This window comes from Chiloscyllium plagiosum, chromosome 19 (assembly GCF_004010195.1).
Source record: "Chiloscyllium plagiosum isolate BGI_BamShark_2017 chromosome 19, ASM401019v2, whole genome shotgun sequence".
Taxonomy (NCBI): Eukaryota; Metazoa; Chordata; class Chondrichthyes; order Orectolobiformes; family Hemiscylliidae; genus Chiloscyllium; species Chiloscyllium plagiosum.
Genome location: NC_057728.1, coordinates 62,966,959 through 62,986,205, shown reverse-complemented (window position 1 = coordinate 62,986,205; position 19,247 = coordinate 62,966,959). Strand labels below are relative to the sequence as shown.

General features: G+C 41.2%; 1 protein-coding gene and 1 long non-coding RNA gene across 15 annotated transcripts in view; both read right to left on the bottom strand.

The window, feature by feature from the left end:
- The window catches only part of mdm2 (MDM2 proto-oncogene), a 76,549-nt gene extending 58,797 nt beyond the window's left edge, over nt 1-17,752 (bottom strand). For 11 of the 14 annotated variants that reach the window (XR_006314401.1, XR_006314399.1, XR_006314403.1 and 8 more), the window contains exons 1-6: nt 16,619-17,345; nt 16,407-16,481; nt 15,334-15,467; nt 9,719-9,768; nt 554-618; nt 144-234 (exon numbers count right to left, since the gene is read on the bottom strand). Coding sequence is in view for 8 of the 14 variants with exons in the window: in XM_043708718.1 (XP_043564653.1) it covers nt 144-234; nt 554-618; nt 9,719-9,768; nt 15,334-15,467; nt 16,407-16,481; nt 16,619-16,684 (481 nt within the window). In the remaining 6 variants the exon portion in view is untranslated. Of the gene's footprint in view, nt 1-143; nt 235-553; nt 619-9,718; nt 9,769-15,333; nt 15,468-16,406; nt 16,482-16,618; nt 17,346-17,563 lie in introns of those variants that run through there. The other 3 variants (XM_043708711.1, XM_043708710.1, XM_043708713.1) reach the window with 3 other exon arrangements.
- On the bottom strand, nt 1,570-2,889 carry LOC122559329. The gene is made up of 2 exons (XR_006314404.1): nt 1,948-2,889; nt 1,570-1,902 (listed from the first exon to the last, which is right to left on the bottom strand). It is a non-coding gene; the product is annotated as an uncharacterized LOC122559329 (long non-coding RNA).
- Nucleotides 17,753-19,247: the final 1,495 nt, after the last annotated feature.

The following is a 19,247-nucleotide window of genomic DNA, read 5'->3' as shown; positions in this document are numbered from 1 at the left end:
GAGGAGCAGTAAAATCGACATTTCGGGCAAAAGCCCTTCATCTGTGATTCCTCAGCAACATCACAGGGAGGTCAGCTAACTCTGCATAGATCTGGTGATTCAAGAAATTCATTGATCCTTTTTACAGTCACCACAGTACTTACCAGAGTCACTGCAATTAGATCTTCTGCCTGTTGCAGGAGAACAGGAAACGTTGCATGATGTGCAAGCATTCCCATCATTTGGAATGACTGTCTACAAAGCAGAACAAACACTGCTAAATACAGTGCACGACAAAACACTAGACTACCATATTGAACTCAACACAATTTGAATCCTTAAAATTCTATATCATCTACATTAAATTTATATCAATGTGAAAGAAGTACACAAATTGGCATTAGATGTTGCAAATTATGGTATAACTAGGCCATTTTGTTTACTTCAGGATGAAATGCTAATGCTAGCATTCAAAATTTACAAGTGCATCAGAACTGCATTCCCAACCAAATCAATGTGTATACTGTTATTGGAAAACATGCCCAGAGCTTACAACAAGTCAAGAAAATCTTACCATGAGACAATCTTCACCCCCAAGCTGGTTGGTAATCTCTCCAAGATTGAGATCATTTATAGAATCTACATCACACAGAAAAACTTCTCAAAATGTGCTTGCAATTGTTCCAAAAAAAAACTTCACTCAATATAAAGAGTTTAAAATTTTGCTTAAAAATGGCATTAGACCAGAACTTTCAAAAACTTAGTATTTCAGAGTTATTAGAAGTTTGCATAATATAATAGCAGAAACTCAGAGATAGCATGACAGTAACAGAAGAGATATGTTTACTAATATGTGAACCATGTTGATCCCAACTGGAAATGAGCAATTTAGAGGGCCTGAAAAGAAACAATATTGGAGGCACACATTTAAGATAAACCAAAGGACTGGCAAGGCTAGATGACATTCAAGTCCATACGAATGAAGCAAACCAACGACAAAGATCCTCTGCCTATCAACAACTGCGTGATTAGTTGTCAGGTTGCTAAACAGGCTGGGCTGTGAACAGGAGAGGAGGCAACTCTGAAAAAATCTAGCTCCCAGTTTTTGCAGTAAGTCAGTTTGAATCTGAAGAAAATGAACTCATCTTTCCTTCAATAGATGCTGCAAATTGTGCCTTTGAACTGAATAGGGCATAGACTCATCATGAATCAAAGAGCCCCTCTGAGCCTTTTGCAAACCAGTGTAATCAAAGAAAGTCAAGGGGAACTCTACAGATCATCAAGAACCAACACAACAGATCTTGTTTCTACAGACACTACGGGTCTGATTTTCTAGTTTTCCCTCAGCCAATGTGTTTTTTTTCCTGTTTAGGTTTGCCTGCCAGTGTGTCTTTGTCAGGGTTTGGGAGTCTTAATTTGTAGAGTTTACTTAACTTAGTTTACTACAATTCATTAGATTCTAGCTGCAGGTAAAAAGCAATTTCTCAAGTACAGAATATGTTCAATGCTTTCTATCAACCCGACACTGAAAAATCAGGAGGACGTTTGGGGAAATTTGTATATTTTTAAAAAGACTTTTGTGATGTTTTTGGGAAGAGTTGAACTTGATTTCCAGTACACTACCTAGGGAATCATGATAGCTGGAAAGTTAATTGAGACTGGACTTTACATGGCAAAGTTAATTAAGTTAATCATTATCACCAGTTAATGATTGATAGTCAAGAGCAAGGTTTTGTTTAAAATTTCAAATCAGGTAATTTATTGTCATTGCCCTGAGAAAATGAACTATCTATTTTGTGGAGCTGAAACAGGAGCAATGTGTGTACATGCCCTTAACAATCCTGAGTATGCAAAACACTATACAGTACTGAAAACCAATTTAGCATTGTCAATGAGGACTGCAATGTGGCATACTTGCATGTACTGGAAGTTATATGTTAAAATAACAGGACTGAATTCTTGAGAGACAAAAAGAAGATGGCTGTGCATTTCCACTCAACAAAAATCAGTGACAGCCATTCATTGGTTCGTTCATAAGAAATGATTTGATGAATCGACTTATCTGGGTTTAAACTTTAAACAAAGCCTGGCCGTTAACTGCCAGACATCAATGACTAGTGCCAAGGCAAAATCTCTACCAAAGTCCACTTGCTTAGTTAACCAGTGGGCTCAGTTTTAAACTGTTGGCTTTTCCCTTAAACCGGTATTCTTGAGGCCTGTCCTGACAAGTATAAGATGAAAGACTGCCATAAAGTGTATTACTTTTCAGTATTAAATTACTTATAAAAGCATTGCTGCCATGTAGGTAAGCACAGCTGCAATATCTACAAAAAATGAATATGATCAATTTTCTGTTTCTTGTGGTGCTGCCTGAAGAACAGATAATGATGTTTCAATAGCATAATTCAGTCTTTCAAAATATATGCAAAATTTGTATTCTAATTCTGGTCTCTGGAGAATTCCTGATTTTAAATGCTCCAGCGTTGGTAGCTATGCAGTCAAAATGTATGGGCCACAAGCTCTAATTTCTTTCCCAAACCATTCATGCTTTGTTCTTTTACAAAAAGTCAGAAATCAAACAACACCAGGTTATAGTCCAACAGGTTTATCTGAAATCACAAGCTTTCAGAGTGTAGCCCTCTCATCAGGTGAAGTGAGAGGGAAGCACGCATAACAAAATTTATGGGCAGAGAGATCAAGAGCAAAGAGATCAAAAGATTATACAAATTGTGTGAGTGGAGTGTTGATCAGTATGTTTCTGCAAGTGACCAGAAGTATTAGATGGTGTGAGTAAAGTGTTAACAGCTGAATAACAAGGGATGATGTATAATCTGATTAAATAAGGCAGAGAGATAATTACAAAAAATGTAAAATAAAAAAGGTGATGCTGGAGGCAAACCAAATGACTGGAATAACATGGAACAAAAACAGAAGCTGCTGGAAAAGCCCACCAGGGCTGGCAGCATCTGTGAAGAAATGCAGAGAAAGGGTCATTTCTTCAAAACCACCTTATTTTAAATTTTTTGTAATTATCTCTCTGCCTTAATCAGATTATAGGCCATCCCTTCGCATGTTATTCAGCTGTTGACACTTTACTCACACCATCCAACACTTTTGATCACTTGCAGAGATTTATTATTCAACACTCCACTCACACCATTTCCATGATCTTTTGATCTCTCTGCCTGTAAATTCTGTGTTCTGTGTGCATCTCTTTCATGTCACCTGATGAAGGGGCTACGTTGAATCCTTGTGACTTCAAATAAACCTGTTGGTCTATAACCTGGCGTCATATGATTTCTGACTTTGTCAATACCAGTCCAACTCTGGCATCTCCACATCAGCAACCCTATGGACAACACTTTCAAACTGCTTTCAAAATCTTTCTTTCTGCCCACAAGACCCTTGCGTGTGCACACACAGAGGGAATTTTGTATGTGGATTAGCATTTTAACTAGTAGAGATACATGTTGATAAATTCTAACTAAGTAAGCAATGATGAATTATTTGCTTCTAATAAACAGCAATTCTTATTAAGTAAGAAATTCTGTGCAGTCTACACAAGTTGGGAGAACTACCCATTTGGATACAGAACTGGCTCAAAGGCAGAAGACAGAGGGTGGTGGTGGAGGGTTGTTTTTAGACTGAAGGCTTGTGACCAGTGGAATGCCACAAGGATCAGTGCTGGGTCTACAACTTTTTGTCATTTACATAAATGATTTGGAATGTGAACATAAGAGGTATAGTTAGTAAGTTTGCAGATGACACCAAAATTGGAGGTGTAGTGGACAGCAAAGAAGGTTACCTCAGATTACAACAGGACCTTGATCAGATGGGCCAATGGACTGAGAAGTGGCAGATGGAGTTTAATTCAGATAAATGCGAGGTGCTGCATTTTGGGAAAGCAAATCTTAGCAGGACTTATACACTCAATGGTAAGGTTCCAGTGAGTGTTGCTGAACAAAGAGACCTTGGAGTACTGGTTCATAGATCCTTGAAAGTGGAGTTGCAGGTAGATAGGATAGTGAAGGAGGCATTTAGTATGCTTTCCTTTATTGGTCAGAGTATTGAGTACAGGACATTGGTTAGGCCACTGTTTTAATATTGCATGCAATTCTGGTCTCCTTCCTATTGAAAATATGTTGTGAAACTTGAAGTGGTTCAGAAAAGATTACAAGGATGTTGCCAGGGTTGGAGAATTTGAGCTATAGGGGGAGTTTGAATAGTCTAGGGCTGTTTTCTCTGGGAGTGCCGGAGCTGAGGGGTGACCTTATAGAGGTTTATAAAATCATGAGGGGCATGGATAGGACAAATAGACAAAGTCTTTTCCCTGGGTTGGGGAGAGTCCAGAACTAGAGGGCATAGGCTTAGGGTGAGAGGGGAAAGATATAAAAGAGAACTATGGGGCAACGTTTTCACACAGAAGGTGGCATGTGTATGGAATGAGCTGCCAGAGAAAGAGGTGGAGGCTAGTACAATTGCAACATTTAAAAGGCAACTGGAAGGGTTTGGAGGGATATGGGCTAGATGCTGGCAGGTGGGACTAGATTGGGTTGGGATATTTGGTCTGCATGGACGAGTTGGACCAAAGGATGTATTTTTGTGCTGTACATCTCTATGACTCTAAGTGAAGGCCTTTTTTGAAAATTTAGATCCAATTGATGTTAAATTGGGAACTTTTGCATACTTTCTAAAATCTTTAACTTTGAGATGACTCAAGGAATAGCACTGGATTTCAAGCACACTTCCCCCCCCCCCATTAGCCATATCATCATGGATCACTACTTCTCAGTGTCTCAGTTTTTTCAGCTTAATTAAGACTGTGTACATTAGTGATACCACTGCGGAACATAACCAGATCTTGATCATGGATAACTATACTACAGTTAAATCGCATAGTAACCATTGCTATGTCAAAACCGTATCAGGTATTTGTACTCTTTTTCAATGAGAGCAGCTCAATGACCAACCAGGGACTAACCTTCTTCTGGAGGTATAGTGATTGGGATCAGGTTGACCTTGTTAACTACAAATTTCTTGATTGGTGTTGTTAACCTGAGCCAATCAGGAAAGCCCTGGCTGACCAATACTACCAGGAGATTTAGAATCTCCTCAGTTCAGGAGACTGGCTGTGGCCAACCAGTTCGGAGTCAGTTTTCTGTCCACAAGCAAATAAAGGGTGATTTGGTAACAGGACCTGGCTTGTGTGCAGTTATTTCAGGAGGAAAGTATGATAAATATATAGGATTGAAAACTTGCTGATAAAATTTGGATTAGACTTAGTAATATGTAGCAGAACTAGGTGATCATTTCTGGTAATGAGGTAAATCTGCAGGATTACACTGCACAACTGATGACTGACGAGACAACATGCATCACAAAATTAAATTTGGAGAAAGCTACAGCTTGTTCTAACACTGCACCAGACAATCATGTAAACCAAAGCCATAACAGGTGATCCTTCCTTGACAAAAAAAACCTCAATGCACTCTGATAACCAGTACAATTTTGGCAGTACCAAAATAACAATACTACTAGTATGATGCAGGCACTCACATTGATACTAAAACAATAAATTAAGTTTGGGTTTTTGAGTTAGGTGTGTGTGTGTGTGTGTGTGTATGTGTGTGTGTGTGAAGTTAATTAACTATTACTTAACTAATTAACTTTGTTGCCCTGGAAATTTAAAACTGTGTAGGAGGTCCAGTGTTTAAATTTATGGGTTTGCGTCCACTATGGTAGCACTTTGTGACACAGAAAAATAAAACAGAAAAATCAATTTAGAAAGTCAGGAGAGATTTTCTTAAGATTAAGGAAAACACTCATAGCAGAGAGCATGTGAGAATGTGAGCAAAAGCACACAAGAAAAATGTTACTGTTACTTTGAGCTTGGAGCATTTCTGTGTAAAGATGGCTTTATAGGCCAGTGCTCATGAGAACGGAAGAATAGAGTGAAGCAAAATTATTGGTCAAGTGGCAGACCAAGAGTACTGGAATTAATCTCCAAAGAGATTACTTAATGCAAAGTCTGTTAAACTCAGATTTGTAACAGTTCCTTGAAGAAACTATTTACAGTTTTGTAGCCTATAAATTAAAGTCACAGTAACTTAAACCTTCCAAGGTGTTTGAAACAGAGATTGTAGTGTGAGTTACTATATGAGTAGTGTTTTTGGGTTAGAGTGTAATTTTAGATACTGTACAAAAGCTATCTTTCTTTCCAATTTATAAAGGTCTTCTGGAAAACTACTGAGGTGACTTACAAAAGCTATTACAATTTGAGGCAAGAGGTAATGGTTTTGGCTGTGGTAATGAATGATTTGAACATCATTCATATGCCTGGAAAGGAAAATGCCATCACGTTTGCCACGTTGAGAATATACATGCCAAAGATTGTGATGTGTAAAAATAATTCCTGTCTAACTTAGTGTATAATTCATATAAACAGATACGAATTAGTGGTAAGATGACGTTTGATGAACAATAAAAATGTCTAAGATAGATATTCATTCTTGGGGGTGGAAGGTCTGATGTAGACTGATTTATATATTTTAATATCATCTACTGTAAGTTTGGGTTTGAGTTATTAACATAGTAAACCTACCTCAGACTCCTGCTCATTGAAGACAGAGCTGTAGTCAACACCATTATCTCATCCAGCCTAATCTCAAAACTCTGAGATCTAGGTCTCAGCTCCACCCTCTGCAACTGGATCCTCAGCTCCCTGACCCATAGACTGCAATAAGTAAAAATAGATATTGGCACCTCATCCATGATAACACTCAACACTGGAGTGCTAAGGATGCATTCTCAGCCCCTCCTGTACTCCCTGTATATCCACAACTGTGTAGCCAAGTTCTGAACAAACACTATTAACAACTTTGCTGACAACACCCCTGCGGTGAGATGGATATCAAACAATGATGAGTCAAAATACAGAAAGGGGAGGGGGAACTTGGTGATGTGGTGCTATAATAACAACAATCTCTCTCAATAAATTGGCAAAACAAAAGAACTGATTGTTGACTTCAGAAAGAAAGGAGAAGTTGCCCCCATCTACATCAACAGATGAGACAGTTGAGATTATCAAGTTCCTAGAAGTGACGATAACTGTCAACTGTCCTGGATTCCTCACATAGTTGCAACGGTCACCAAGCACAACAATAGTTCTTCTTCCTCAGTTGGCTTAGGAAATTTAGCATGTCTATGAGGACGCTCACAAACTTTTAGATGCACCTCAAGAGCATACTATTCAGGTGCATTACAGCCCCAAAGGGCAACTGCTCTGTCCAGGACCACAAGAAACTACAAGATTGTGTGCACAACCCAAACCATCACGGAAACCAACCTTCCATCAATGGACTCTATTTACACCTCTCGTTGCCGTGGAGAAGCTGCTAATATCAAAGACCCATCTCACCCAAGTAATACTCACCTACAAACTCTTCCGTCAGGCAAAAGGTACAGAGGTTTGAACACACGCACCAACACGCTCAAGAACTGCTTCTTCCCTGCTGTTGTTAGACTGATGGACTCTCTAACTTCAAATCATGTTGATTTTATTAATGATGGTCTTGGTTCATGCACATCCTGTGTGGTTAAGTAACCTGTATGCCCCACTCTGTCTAGATATTTTCATCCAATGATCTGGATGTCCTTGAGTACTATGATCTGCTTGCACTGCTTGCAAACAAAGCTATTCATTGTACAGAAGTATATTTGATATTAACCCAAACCAAACCCGTCTGAAGTTAATAATTGGCTCAACATATTTCTGCAGTCATGACGATTTATTTTAAAACAGTTTTTGAGGTCTAGCTTTAGAATAAATAGATTTGTATGTGCATTGATAGGGTTTTATGACAGAGCAATTTAAACAAGTTAAAGTTTAGGAAGCTAAAGTTGAAGCTCAAATGAAACATCTATAGCTAAAAGGTTACTTTTTTTAGTTTTATTTTAAGTATTGAGCATCTTGTGAAATCAATGGATGAAGTTGGCTGTATGGGCCAGTGCTCCTGAGAAGGGAAGGATATAGTGAAACAAGGTTAAGAGTCAGTGTTAGTTCTAGACCAGATGTGTTGGGATAAAACACTTAAAAAGGTGAATAAAAACATCTATCTAAAGTTCCAATCCATAATTTATAGTCACAAGTGACATAGGCCTACCAAGATATTTGAGTCAAAGATTCTGCTGTGTTCAATGAGTGGTGCTGTGGTACTATAAATAGAGTGTTTTTGGACACTGTACCAGGCGTGTGTTTTGGATACTCACCAAATCTGTTGTTCATCTTTCCAATTTATGAAGTTGTGTTTTGGAATTAGTGGGATTATACTTCTGTTGTGTGTTTAGAAATCTTTGGATTTGACATTATTGACAGAGTTTGGTTTATTCTATTTTATTTTTGTTTCTTTCAGAAATGAATATCTTTTTTGTGAAGCAAAGTCTGCTGCATTGTGTGCAGTGAGAAAAAACAACTTTGGTCATATTTTGATTTTTATTTTAGTTGTAACAATCAAGCCAAGTTTCTATTTGGGATGAGACCTGTCCAGCAATAATGTCAGGGAGGATCGTTAGGGCAGCATGGTGGCTCAATGGTCAGCACGGCTGCCTCACAGTGCCAGGGACCCAGGTTCGATTCCTGCTTTGGGCGACTCTCTGTGTTGAGTTTGCATTCTCCCAGTGTCTGCATGGGTTTCCTCCAACTATTCTGGTTTCCTCCCACAATCCAAAAGGTGTGCAGGTCAGGTGAATTGGCCATGCTAAATTGCCCGTAGTGTTATGTGCATCAATCAGGGATAAATGTAGGGAAATGAGTCTCGGTGTGGACTTGTTGGGTCAAAGAGCCTCTTTCCACACTAGGGAATCTAATCTAGTAACACCACATGCATATTTAAATGTGCCCAAGCGTGGGCAATGTCAATCCATATAAACTCCCTGCATTTAATTACTTTTCAGGTATCCAATTAACCAAAAAAAAACTGTAACCTAAACAGTTCATTGTGACAAGTTTTCAGCTAAAGCCCAAACATTGTAACAATTCAACTTGTCCAGACTTGTCCTACCTGCCTATCTCCTTTTCCACCGATCCACTCCACACTCTCCTCCCTGACCTATCACCTTCACCCCCTCCCCCACTCACCTATTGTACTCTATGCTACTTTCTCCCCATCCCCACCCTCCTCTAGCTTATCTCTCCACGCTTCAGGCTCTCTGCCTTTATTCCTGATGAAGGGCTTTTGCCCGAAATGTCGATTTCGCAGCTCCTTGGATGCTGCCTGAACTGCTGTGCTCTTCCAGCACCACTAATCCATAATCTAAAAACTTCCTAACTCTTCTGACCATTCTCTTATTATTAAAGGGCATTCAGAACTAACAAGAACGTGCTAATCGCTTGCAAGCAATGAGTACATAATGTCGGAATTGGAGTCCTTAATTCAGAAATCAAAACCATTTCCACTACATGTACAAGGCGGGTAAATGAAAAGCACATGATTAAGCTTTTCAGACTGGTGCTTCATTTCACTGTGCAACTGCAATCATTTTTGACCTAAAATACATATCTACTTCAAAAAACAATGCTCTCTCTAATTTAAAGTGCAATTAAAATCTTCAGTAACTAGCTTTCATTTTGTTCTGATGTCAATTTGAAACTGATTTTCCTTCTGACTTTCCCTTCCCAAATCCTTTCCTTAAAAGTGACATAATTGAAAGTAGTTAGTGTAGACAAATCAAGGCAACGTACCTTCATGGCCCACGGATATCAAATTTTTTGAGAGCATGGCATATAATGTTCTGGAAAATATAGAAGTACATGTTTATATAGGTTGTGTTCAGCCTATTACACAATTAATACAGTGTGACATATATCTCATTACAATTTAAGGAACATTAACTTTACATTATATTATTCTTAAGCTGGTCTCTGCAAGAGATATTAAAGGTAAAGTCACCATAGTTCGAATGGACCAAACAGCTGCTCTCTCATTAGAGAGAGATGACTAGTGGTGCTGCTAGTACTAACTTCAGCAACTCTGATGCTACTGATGCAAATTTCAGATTTCAGAGAAATAAAATTGATGACAACTTACTGCGGATACCATATCCTATCCATATTTAAGCAAGAACTGGAAAACCATGGAGTGGTGGTGGGTTGGGGGGGGGGGGGGTGGAAATCTATGTTGGAAGACAGAAAGACACTTGCCTTTAAATGACAAATGTGCAAGATGTAAGCCTGAAATTAACAATTGCTGTTATTGTCCTCACACCAAACATATTATAATAAATCTTTACTTCACTATTTTGTCAAGGGTGAATACATTTAATGGATTAATATTTTAAACTGTTAATTTTCAACCCTTGCAATGCAGCTATTATAGCATTATTCAACATGGCGGTTCAGCAGTTAGCACTGCTGCCTTACAGCATCAGGGACACAGGTTCAATCCCAGCCTTGGGCAACTGTCTGTGTGGAATTTGCACGTTCTCCAAGTGCCTGCATGGGTTTCCTCCGGGTGCTCCGGTTTCCTCTCACTATCCAAAGATGTGCAGGCCAAGTGAATTGACCATGCTAAATTGCCCCTAACGTTAGATGCATTTGTCAGAGGGAAATGGGTTTGGGTGGGTTACTCTTCGGAGGGTCAGTATGGACTTGCTGGGCCAAATGGCCTGCTTCCCACTATAGGGAATCTAATCTAATCTAATATAAATCACTGATAAAGATTATATACAGGTCTGCATTTTCTAGAAGCATAAACATGTGAATAGAGATCTGCATTAACAAGTGTGAGTACAACATGTAAATTTTAAAGACCATTTTAAAGCAGAGTTAGTGAAGAGATTGGTGAGACAGAGGAGGACACTTCGGGCTCAGACTTCAAGTATTCATAAACTGAACAAATAAAATAAGATGTGTATAAGAAGTCAGAGTTAGTTTTCCACATTGTGAGCTTCTGGTCATAATTTTGTTGGTAGATGTACAGCAGCTACAAGATACAGAACAAGGACAAGATGTTGCAATCTCACCATACCTATTGCGTTTTTAAATTCAAACTGCCTTGTACAGATAGTACTTAATTATTGCATTTTAGTATTTAAATACTTGTGCATCATCATAAAATATTATTTGAATATATGATTATGAAGGCTTTGTCAGGTTAACAAATGCTGAAATAAAAAGATTCTGCTAGATACTAGAAATCGGAAATAAAAAAGTCTGGTGAAACTCAGCAATCCAGCACATCTGTGGAGATAAAGTTAACATTTCAAGTCTTAAGACTTTTCTTCAGATACCTCGTAAGTATTTCATTTATTAATTTGTATAACGTAGCGCTGTTTTATTCGGGTCTTTAACCATGATGGTAAAAAGTTGAGTTTCAGTACAGATCTCTGCTGAACACGTTATACTTTGAGCCCAAAGCTAGAAGATATAGGTTTAAGGTGACAGGTGAGAGATTTAAAATGGATCTAAGCAGCAAATGTTGTACACAGAGGGTGGTGCATTCATGGAATGAACTGTTTGCAATTTTTGAGAAGATTTGTAAGTCAGGTTGAGTTTCAGTTTGTAAGTTTGCTCGCTGAGATGGCGTACCCTGCAAAGACTACATCGGACAGACAGGCAGAAAAGTAGCCACCAGAATACACCAACACCAACACCAACTAGCCACCAAAAGACATGACCCACTATCAGTAGTATCCTTACAAACAGACGAAGGAGGACACCACTTCAACTGTGACAACACATCCATCCTAGGACAGGCTAAAAAGAGACACGCATGAGAACTGGAACTCCATCAATAAACACATCATTTTGACCCCTTTTACCAACCTCTGAGGAAAAAGAACTGAAATGTTATCATCGACCTTAAGGGATCAAGACACACAAATAGAAAGTGGGATAGAACGTCAGCATGTCACTGGACGCTCACCAATGATACTACCCAGCATGGTGATGAAACATCTAAAAACAAACTGCCAGCTCAGCGAACAAATTTACAATATGGAACGAACATTCAGAAGTAGTAGTGGTGGAGGCTAGTACAAATACAACATTTAAAAGGAATCTGGATGAGCGTATGAATAGGAAGGGTGTAGTGGGATATAGGTCAAACGTGACCATGTTAATTTAGGAAGGTTTGATTGGCATGGACAAGGGTCTGTTTCCAGGCTGTATAACTCTATGACATTAGTCCGAATGCTTTCTGTTTTTAATCCATCTCCAATATGCCAACCAATTATCAACCCAAGGTTAGCCTCACCCTAAATTCGGTGCATTTTAATTCTTGCTAATTAGTCTTGTATGTAATGCTTAAGAAACACATTCCTTCCATCATTAGGTCAGAAATGGGGATGTTCGCCAGTGATTACAAAATGTTCAGCACAATTTGTGAATCCTCAAATATTGAAGCAGTCAATGTTCAAATGCAACAGGATCTGGACAAATTCCAGGCTTGGGCTGATAAGTGGCAAGTAACATTTGCATCACACGAATGCTAGGCTACAACGATCACCAAAAAGAGACAATCTAACCACCACCCCATGACATTCAATGGTGTTATCATTACTGAATCGTCCACTATCAATATCCTGGGGTGATTAATGACCAGAAATTTAACTGGACATACCACATAAACAGTGGGAGAAAGTGAGGACTGCAGATGCTGGAGTACTAGAGTTGAAAAATGTGGTGCTGGAAAAAAAACACAGCAGGCCAGGCAGCATCCGAGGATCAGGAGAATCGACGTTTCGGGCATAAGCCCTTCAGGAATGAGGCTGAAGAAGGGCTTATGCCCGAAACATCGATTCTCCTGATCCTCGGATGCTGCCTGGCCTGCTGTGTTTTTTTCCCAGCACATTTTTCAACTCTCATATCACATAAACAGTGGCTACAATAGCAGGTCAGAGGCTCGGAATTCTGCAGCGAGTAACTCCCCTCCTGAATCCCCAGAGACTGTCCACCATCTACAAGGCACAAGTTAGAAATTTGAGGGAATACTCCTCATTTGCTGGATGAGTGCAGCCCCAACTCCACTCAAAGCTTGACACCATCCAGGACAAAGGAACTCACTTGATTGGCACTACATCCACAAGCATCCACTCCCTCCACCACTGATGTTCAGTAGCAGCAGTGTGTATTATCCACAAGATGCACTGCAGTAATTCACCAAAGATCCTCAGAAAACACCTTCCAAACCCATGACCACTTCCATCTAGAAGGACAAGGGCAGCAGACATATGGGAACATCACCACTTTCAAGAACTATCCAAGCCACTCATCATCTTGACTTGGAAATATATTGCTGTTCCTTCACCGTCACTGGGTCAATATCCTGGAATTCCCTCCGAAAAGGGCATTGTGGGTCAATTCTCAGCACATGGATTACAACAGTTCAAGAAGGCAGCTCACTACAACCTTCAAGGGCAATTAGGGGCCGGTAATAGAACATAGAGAAGTACAGCATTGAACAAGCCATTTGGCCTACGATGTTGTACCAAGGTTTAATCCTAATGTAAAATATAATAACTTAACCTACACACCCCTCAACTCACTGCTATCCATGTGCATATCCAGCAGTCACTTAAATGACCCTAATGACTCTGCTTCCACCACCACCGCTGGCAACGCATTCCATGCATTCACAACTCTCTGCGTAAAGACCTACCTCTGATGGCTCCTCGATACCTTTCTCCGAATATCTTAAAACTATGACCCCTTGTACCAGTCAATCCTGCCCTGCAGAAAAGTCTCTGGCTACTGACTATCTATTCCACCCATTATCTTGTATACCTCGATCAGGTCTCCTCTCTTCCTCCTTCTCTCCAGAGAGAAAAGTCTGAGCTTATTCAACCTTTCTTCATAAGGCAAGCCCTCCAGTCCAGGCAGTATCCTGGTAAACCTTCTTTGCACCCTCTTCAAAGCCTCTGTACCTTTGCTACAGTGGGGCGACCAGAACTGGACACAATATTCCAAGTGTGATCTCACCAGGGACTTGTAGAGCTATAGCAAAACCTCGTGGCTCTTAAACTCGATCCCCCTGTTAATGAAAGCCAATACACCACATGCTTTCTTAACAACCCTATCCACTTGGGTGGCAACTTTGAGGGATCTATGTACTTACACACCCAGATCCCTCTATTCCTCCACACTGCCAAGAATCTTGTCTTTAATCCTATATTCAGCATTCGAGTTCGACAATCCAAAATGCATCACTTCGCATTTATCCAGGTTGAACTCCATCTGCCATTTCTCAGCCCAGCTCTGCATCCCGTCTATGTCGCGCTGCAGCCTGCAATAGTCCTCGATACTATCAACGGCACCTCCAATCTTTGTGTTATCTGCAAGTTTACTAACCCACCCCTCAACCTCCTCATCCAAGTCATTTATAAAAGTTTCAAAGAGCAGAGATCCAAGAACAGAACCCTGCGGGACCCCACTCAACACAGACCTCCAGGCAGAATATTTCCATCCACAACCACTCTCTGCCTTATGTCAGCCAACCAATTCTGAATCTAGACAGCCAAATCTCCCTGTATCCCAAACTTCCTGACTTTATGAACGAGCCTACCATGGTGAATAAACACTAGATAGCCAGCAATGCCCAAATCTCACAAATGAGTTGTAAAAAACCTTATGGACATCCATTTAGACACGCTGTCCTATCCATCCTATTAACAACCTACTCAAATTCTAATCAGATTGGTCAGGCACAACCATTCAGTGATGAATGTTCACTTGCTGATCAGCTCATACTTTTTATGATTAGAATTGAAGAAGGTTGTTAATAGGATGGATAGGACAGAGTGTCTAAATGATGTCGATAAGATTTTTTAAAACTCATTTGAGAGATTTGGGCATTGCTGGCTATCTAGCATTTATTACCAGTCCCTAATTGCTCTTGAGAAGGTGGTAGTGAGCTGCCTTCTTGAACCGCTGTAATCCATGTGCTGTGGATTGACCCACAATGTCCTTGGGAGGGAATTCCAGAATACTGACCCAGTGACAGTGAAGGAACGGCGATAAAATTCCAGTAACTTTACAACAGTGATGTTACTGTAGTTTTTTTTTGTTTTTCCTTCTCTCAAACCATCTGCAATTTCCCCACCTGTGTTTTAAATATGCTCGTTTTGGAATCAGAGACCTAAATTTATTGTTTATTGTTGTTATTTTTGAAAATTTTATTAAATGTGCTAAGAATAGGGAAACAGCAGAGACAAGCCATATCTCATTTATTCGAGCACAGCGTTGAGAATAAGAAACGTTAAATTTATTTATGCAATTTAACCCAATTTTTAAAGTATTTCAACACTCTTCCAACATGTTCACAAAACAGTCTGAAAGTTTGTCTTCAAAATTTATTTTACCGTGGTTCTTTAATTGAAAAGCTCTGCACTCCAAACAAGTGACTCAACAGATCATCAGAACAATGTACTATATGTTGCTGTCTTTCATCATACAACTGCTTAGCCATTATGTACTGTCCCAAGTAGTGCATTACCTGTTCAAAAGAAATATAATCAATTTTCAGTTCAAAGCTTCAGCACAATACTTGCATATATTAAATTACAGTAGTGTGTTTAATGAGACTTAAGGTACAAGGTGCAAGCATTTCCATTGACAAAAGAAATACCCAAGGAATTTTCAGGAGGTTGTACTTACTGGCAAAGCCATCCTTCCAATGGTTTTGGAATAGAGTCTTCTGGCATGTCATTCTGAACTCTTAAACATAACTCAAAAGAGAGTGCTAGCCTTGAAATGATGACTGACACTTAATGTGGCAATGGTTGTACAAGTTCAGCAAACCATTAGCCAAAAGTGAGTGAACCAGTTTTGATTTCTGTTTGGCGTTCTGCCTCTCTCAATCAATCAATCAATCAATATCACAAAAACTAGTCAGTCAGTCATTTATCTCAATTGCTGGGATTTTGATGTACACAAAGGTGATGTGGAGCATAGTGACGTAGATCATAGTGACAAGAGAAGGCAACGTGGCCATTTCAGCCTACTCCACCATACAATAAGATGACAGCTGATCTGATTTTAACATCAACTCTACATTCCAGCTTACCTGCAATCTTTCAACCCCTTGGTATCTAAAGTAAGTAATTGGTTGTGGAGCATTTTAGCACATTTCAAGAAATAATACACTAAACAATTACCAGAACACTGGGGAGAATGCTGATGCTCTCCTTTGAAATATGTCATGGGAACGTTTACATCCAGCTGAGAAGCCAGACACTTCAGCATTTCCTCAGTATTGCACCGAGGGTCAGCCTTGATTTTGTACCCAATCTTCTGGCATGCGTTTTGAATTCTTAAACCTGACTCAAAGAGAGAGCTAGCTTTGAATGATAGTTGACTTTTGTTCAAGAAGTTCAGCAGACACAAACAGCCAAATATCACCCGCAGAATAAAGCTACCTGAATGATTGACTAACCTCCTTTATTGTGAAGGTTTCACTTCGTGCTCCAGCAAAGTGCAGCAACTTAAGTAAGAGTGGCTTGGGTTTCACCTAAAACAAATTTCCAGAAGGGGAGTTAAAAGAAAACATTTTCTGAGACATTAAATATATTTAGAAAGGACTGTATAATATTTTTGATAATCTGCACAGAATTTACAAAAGCTGCAGAATTCAATACAGAAACCCACTTGACAGTCCTGATCTTGATCATCTTGTGAAGTGCCCAGGCAGTTTGCCGATCCGTTCGTTGCCATATTTCTAGTTTTCCTTTTAAGCGAAGACCTGTCCTCTGGAGACAAAAACAAACACACTCGTTTTAAAACCGAGGCACCGCGCTAAGCCGAACTCCACTCCTTCAGACAATATGCCGAGGCTTTTAAATCCAACTCCGACCAAGGCAGGAACTGGGCGAAGGGCATGTCAGGGCGACTCCCCTTTCCCGGAGGTTTCGCCGCCTCGACATGTCCGAGCATGACTCCACCGACACGATTAGCTGCGACAACCCTGCGAGCTGAGGGCGGGATGGGGAAAGAGACTGACTCAGCGGAGGCTGTGCCCGGACATGTCCCGGAGACGAGGGAGGGGTGTAGCCCCGAACAAGGCGGGCGCAGAAGCTTTTCCTACCGTGTACACACGGACTGGACCGGAACAGAACAGAACAGACTAATCCTGCGATAACCGAGAGCACCCGAACACTCGTCCTTTTTCTCCCCCTCACCGAAATCTTCCCTCAGCGCGGTCAGGCGGACGCGAGGTCCCCGCCAGAGGTTCTCGTTGGGCCTCCGAGGCCTAACAAGCGGCCTCGATTGACAAAGCACCTCCTCCTCCTGCGGGCGGAGGCTGGATCGGAAGGAGCCTTAACCGCCAATAGTCAGCATCATCCGTGACTCTCCCTTCCCCCAAGGTCCGGGGCGGGGGGGGAATCGCGAGAGATGTTCCTCTTTGTTGCTCAGGGAGATGCCTCGAGGACTTGAGAGGGGGGCCTGGTTACCATGGAAACCCGGGCGCCAACGGTCGCGCGCTCGATTCAAATCAGGCAGAATTCCAAAGTGTAACCGCCTCAGAGCAATTCCCGCCGGGGGGGGGGAGAGGGATGAGGTTGAGGTTGAGGGGGAGGACTATCTGCTACTCACCTCAGGATCCACGGGGAGCGAGGTTATCCCCGCCTCAGACATATGGAGGCGAAAAGATTGCATGTGTTTCTGGAGATGATCCCCCGCCGCCCCTCAGAAATTGTGAGCTTTTACCTCAGGATGGGGGAGGGAGGGGGTCAATTAGGTAAAAACAATGACTGCAGATTCTGGATTAGTGGGGCTGAAAAAGCACTGCAGTTCAGGCAGCATCCGAGGAGCAGGAAAATCGACGTTTTGGGCAAAAGCCCTTCATCAGGAATATGGGGGGGGTTCAATTATTGAGGGGACACTGGCTCAAGGTAGGGGGGGTGGGGGTGGTTTAAAAGAGATGTGAGAAGCTAGTTTTTCCTCATAAAGGGTGGAACATGCTGCCAGAATGAGGTGGTTGGAAGTAGACACAATAACAACAGCATTAAAGAATCACCTGGATGAAGAGGAGGGGAAAAGAGGCATACTGATCCGGTAAATGAAGAGTTTTAGAAGGGCAAAATGTGTCTGCACAGGATAGGGAAGGGCCGAGGGACTTGTTTCTGTGCTTTGGTATCTGGACCCAGAAATGGCTGGCCAAGACTCAGGGACTAGGTTAGAGTCTTGCTGGAAAAGCACAGCAGGTCAGGCAGCACCGAGCAGCAGGAAAATCGACGTTTCAGGCAAAAGCCCTTCATTAGGAATGCTTTTTAAACTCCACACAGTCACCCAAGGCTGGAATTGATCTCGAGTCCCTCGCGTTGTGAGGCAGCAGTGCTCCTCGGGGACACCTTCCACATGGCCAACAAACAGGTGGGTGACTGTACACCTATGGGAATTGTACCTATTGTGATGGAGTTACGTGAATAGAATGGAAATTTTTTTTATTGTTACGTATACTTTTACAAGAAAAATACAATGAAAAGGTTTACAACTCACCCCACCACAGCACCTTTATCGATGACAGAAGTCACATGTAATCATTAAAGTGTAGAAATTAAAACAAAGTTCGTTATGGTTCAGTTAATGTTTCCTGGGCTCGCGGAAAGCCGATTAATGGCACAACAGAAAACTCTGAAGATGCAGCTGGGATGTGATTGCTGTTCTGGGACAAATCTGCCATGCCAGGCTGTTGGAATATTGGCTGAAAACTTCTGTCAAAAGAGTGCTGGCCAAGACCACCACTCCTGGACAAGACATCCTGCAGATAGTTGGAATACCTGGAATCTGAAGGCAAAGAAGGCCTCCACAACTTGGATGAGACATCCACCTAGGTACATGACTGCCACACCAGGAGACTGCCACGCTATGCCGAGACTGCCGCTTCCCCTTCAGGTGCCTGGGTCTAGCTGCAGTCCTAGAGCCCCAGCCTAGCCGTTGCATTCGAGCCGGGGAGTCAGCCTATGACCTGCACCCCACGTGGCAGGAGACCCAGGCTGGGCTAGAATCGTGTCAGACTTGTCCCATTGTTGCTGCCACTAGAGGCATCCTCATTCAACTACCACTCTCCAGATTTAAAAGAAAAGGGAAAAAAAATGAAAGAGCTAAAGAAAAAAGAGAGAGAAAGCTAATGGGAACAGACAAGCCCCTGGGCTCATGCCACCCATTCCGCCACCATCTTAGGAAAAAGTTGTCCATATGGGAACTGTATCTGTGCAAAATGTACATATGGAGTTATCCCTATGGGAATTGTACCTGTGTGATGTACATAAGGAAA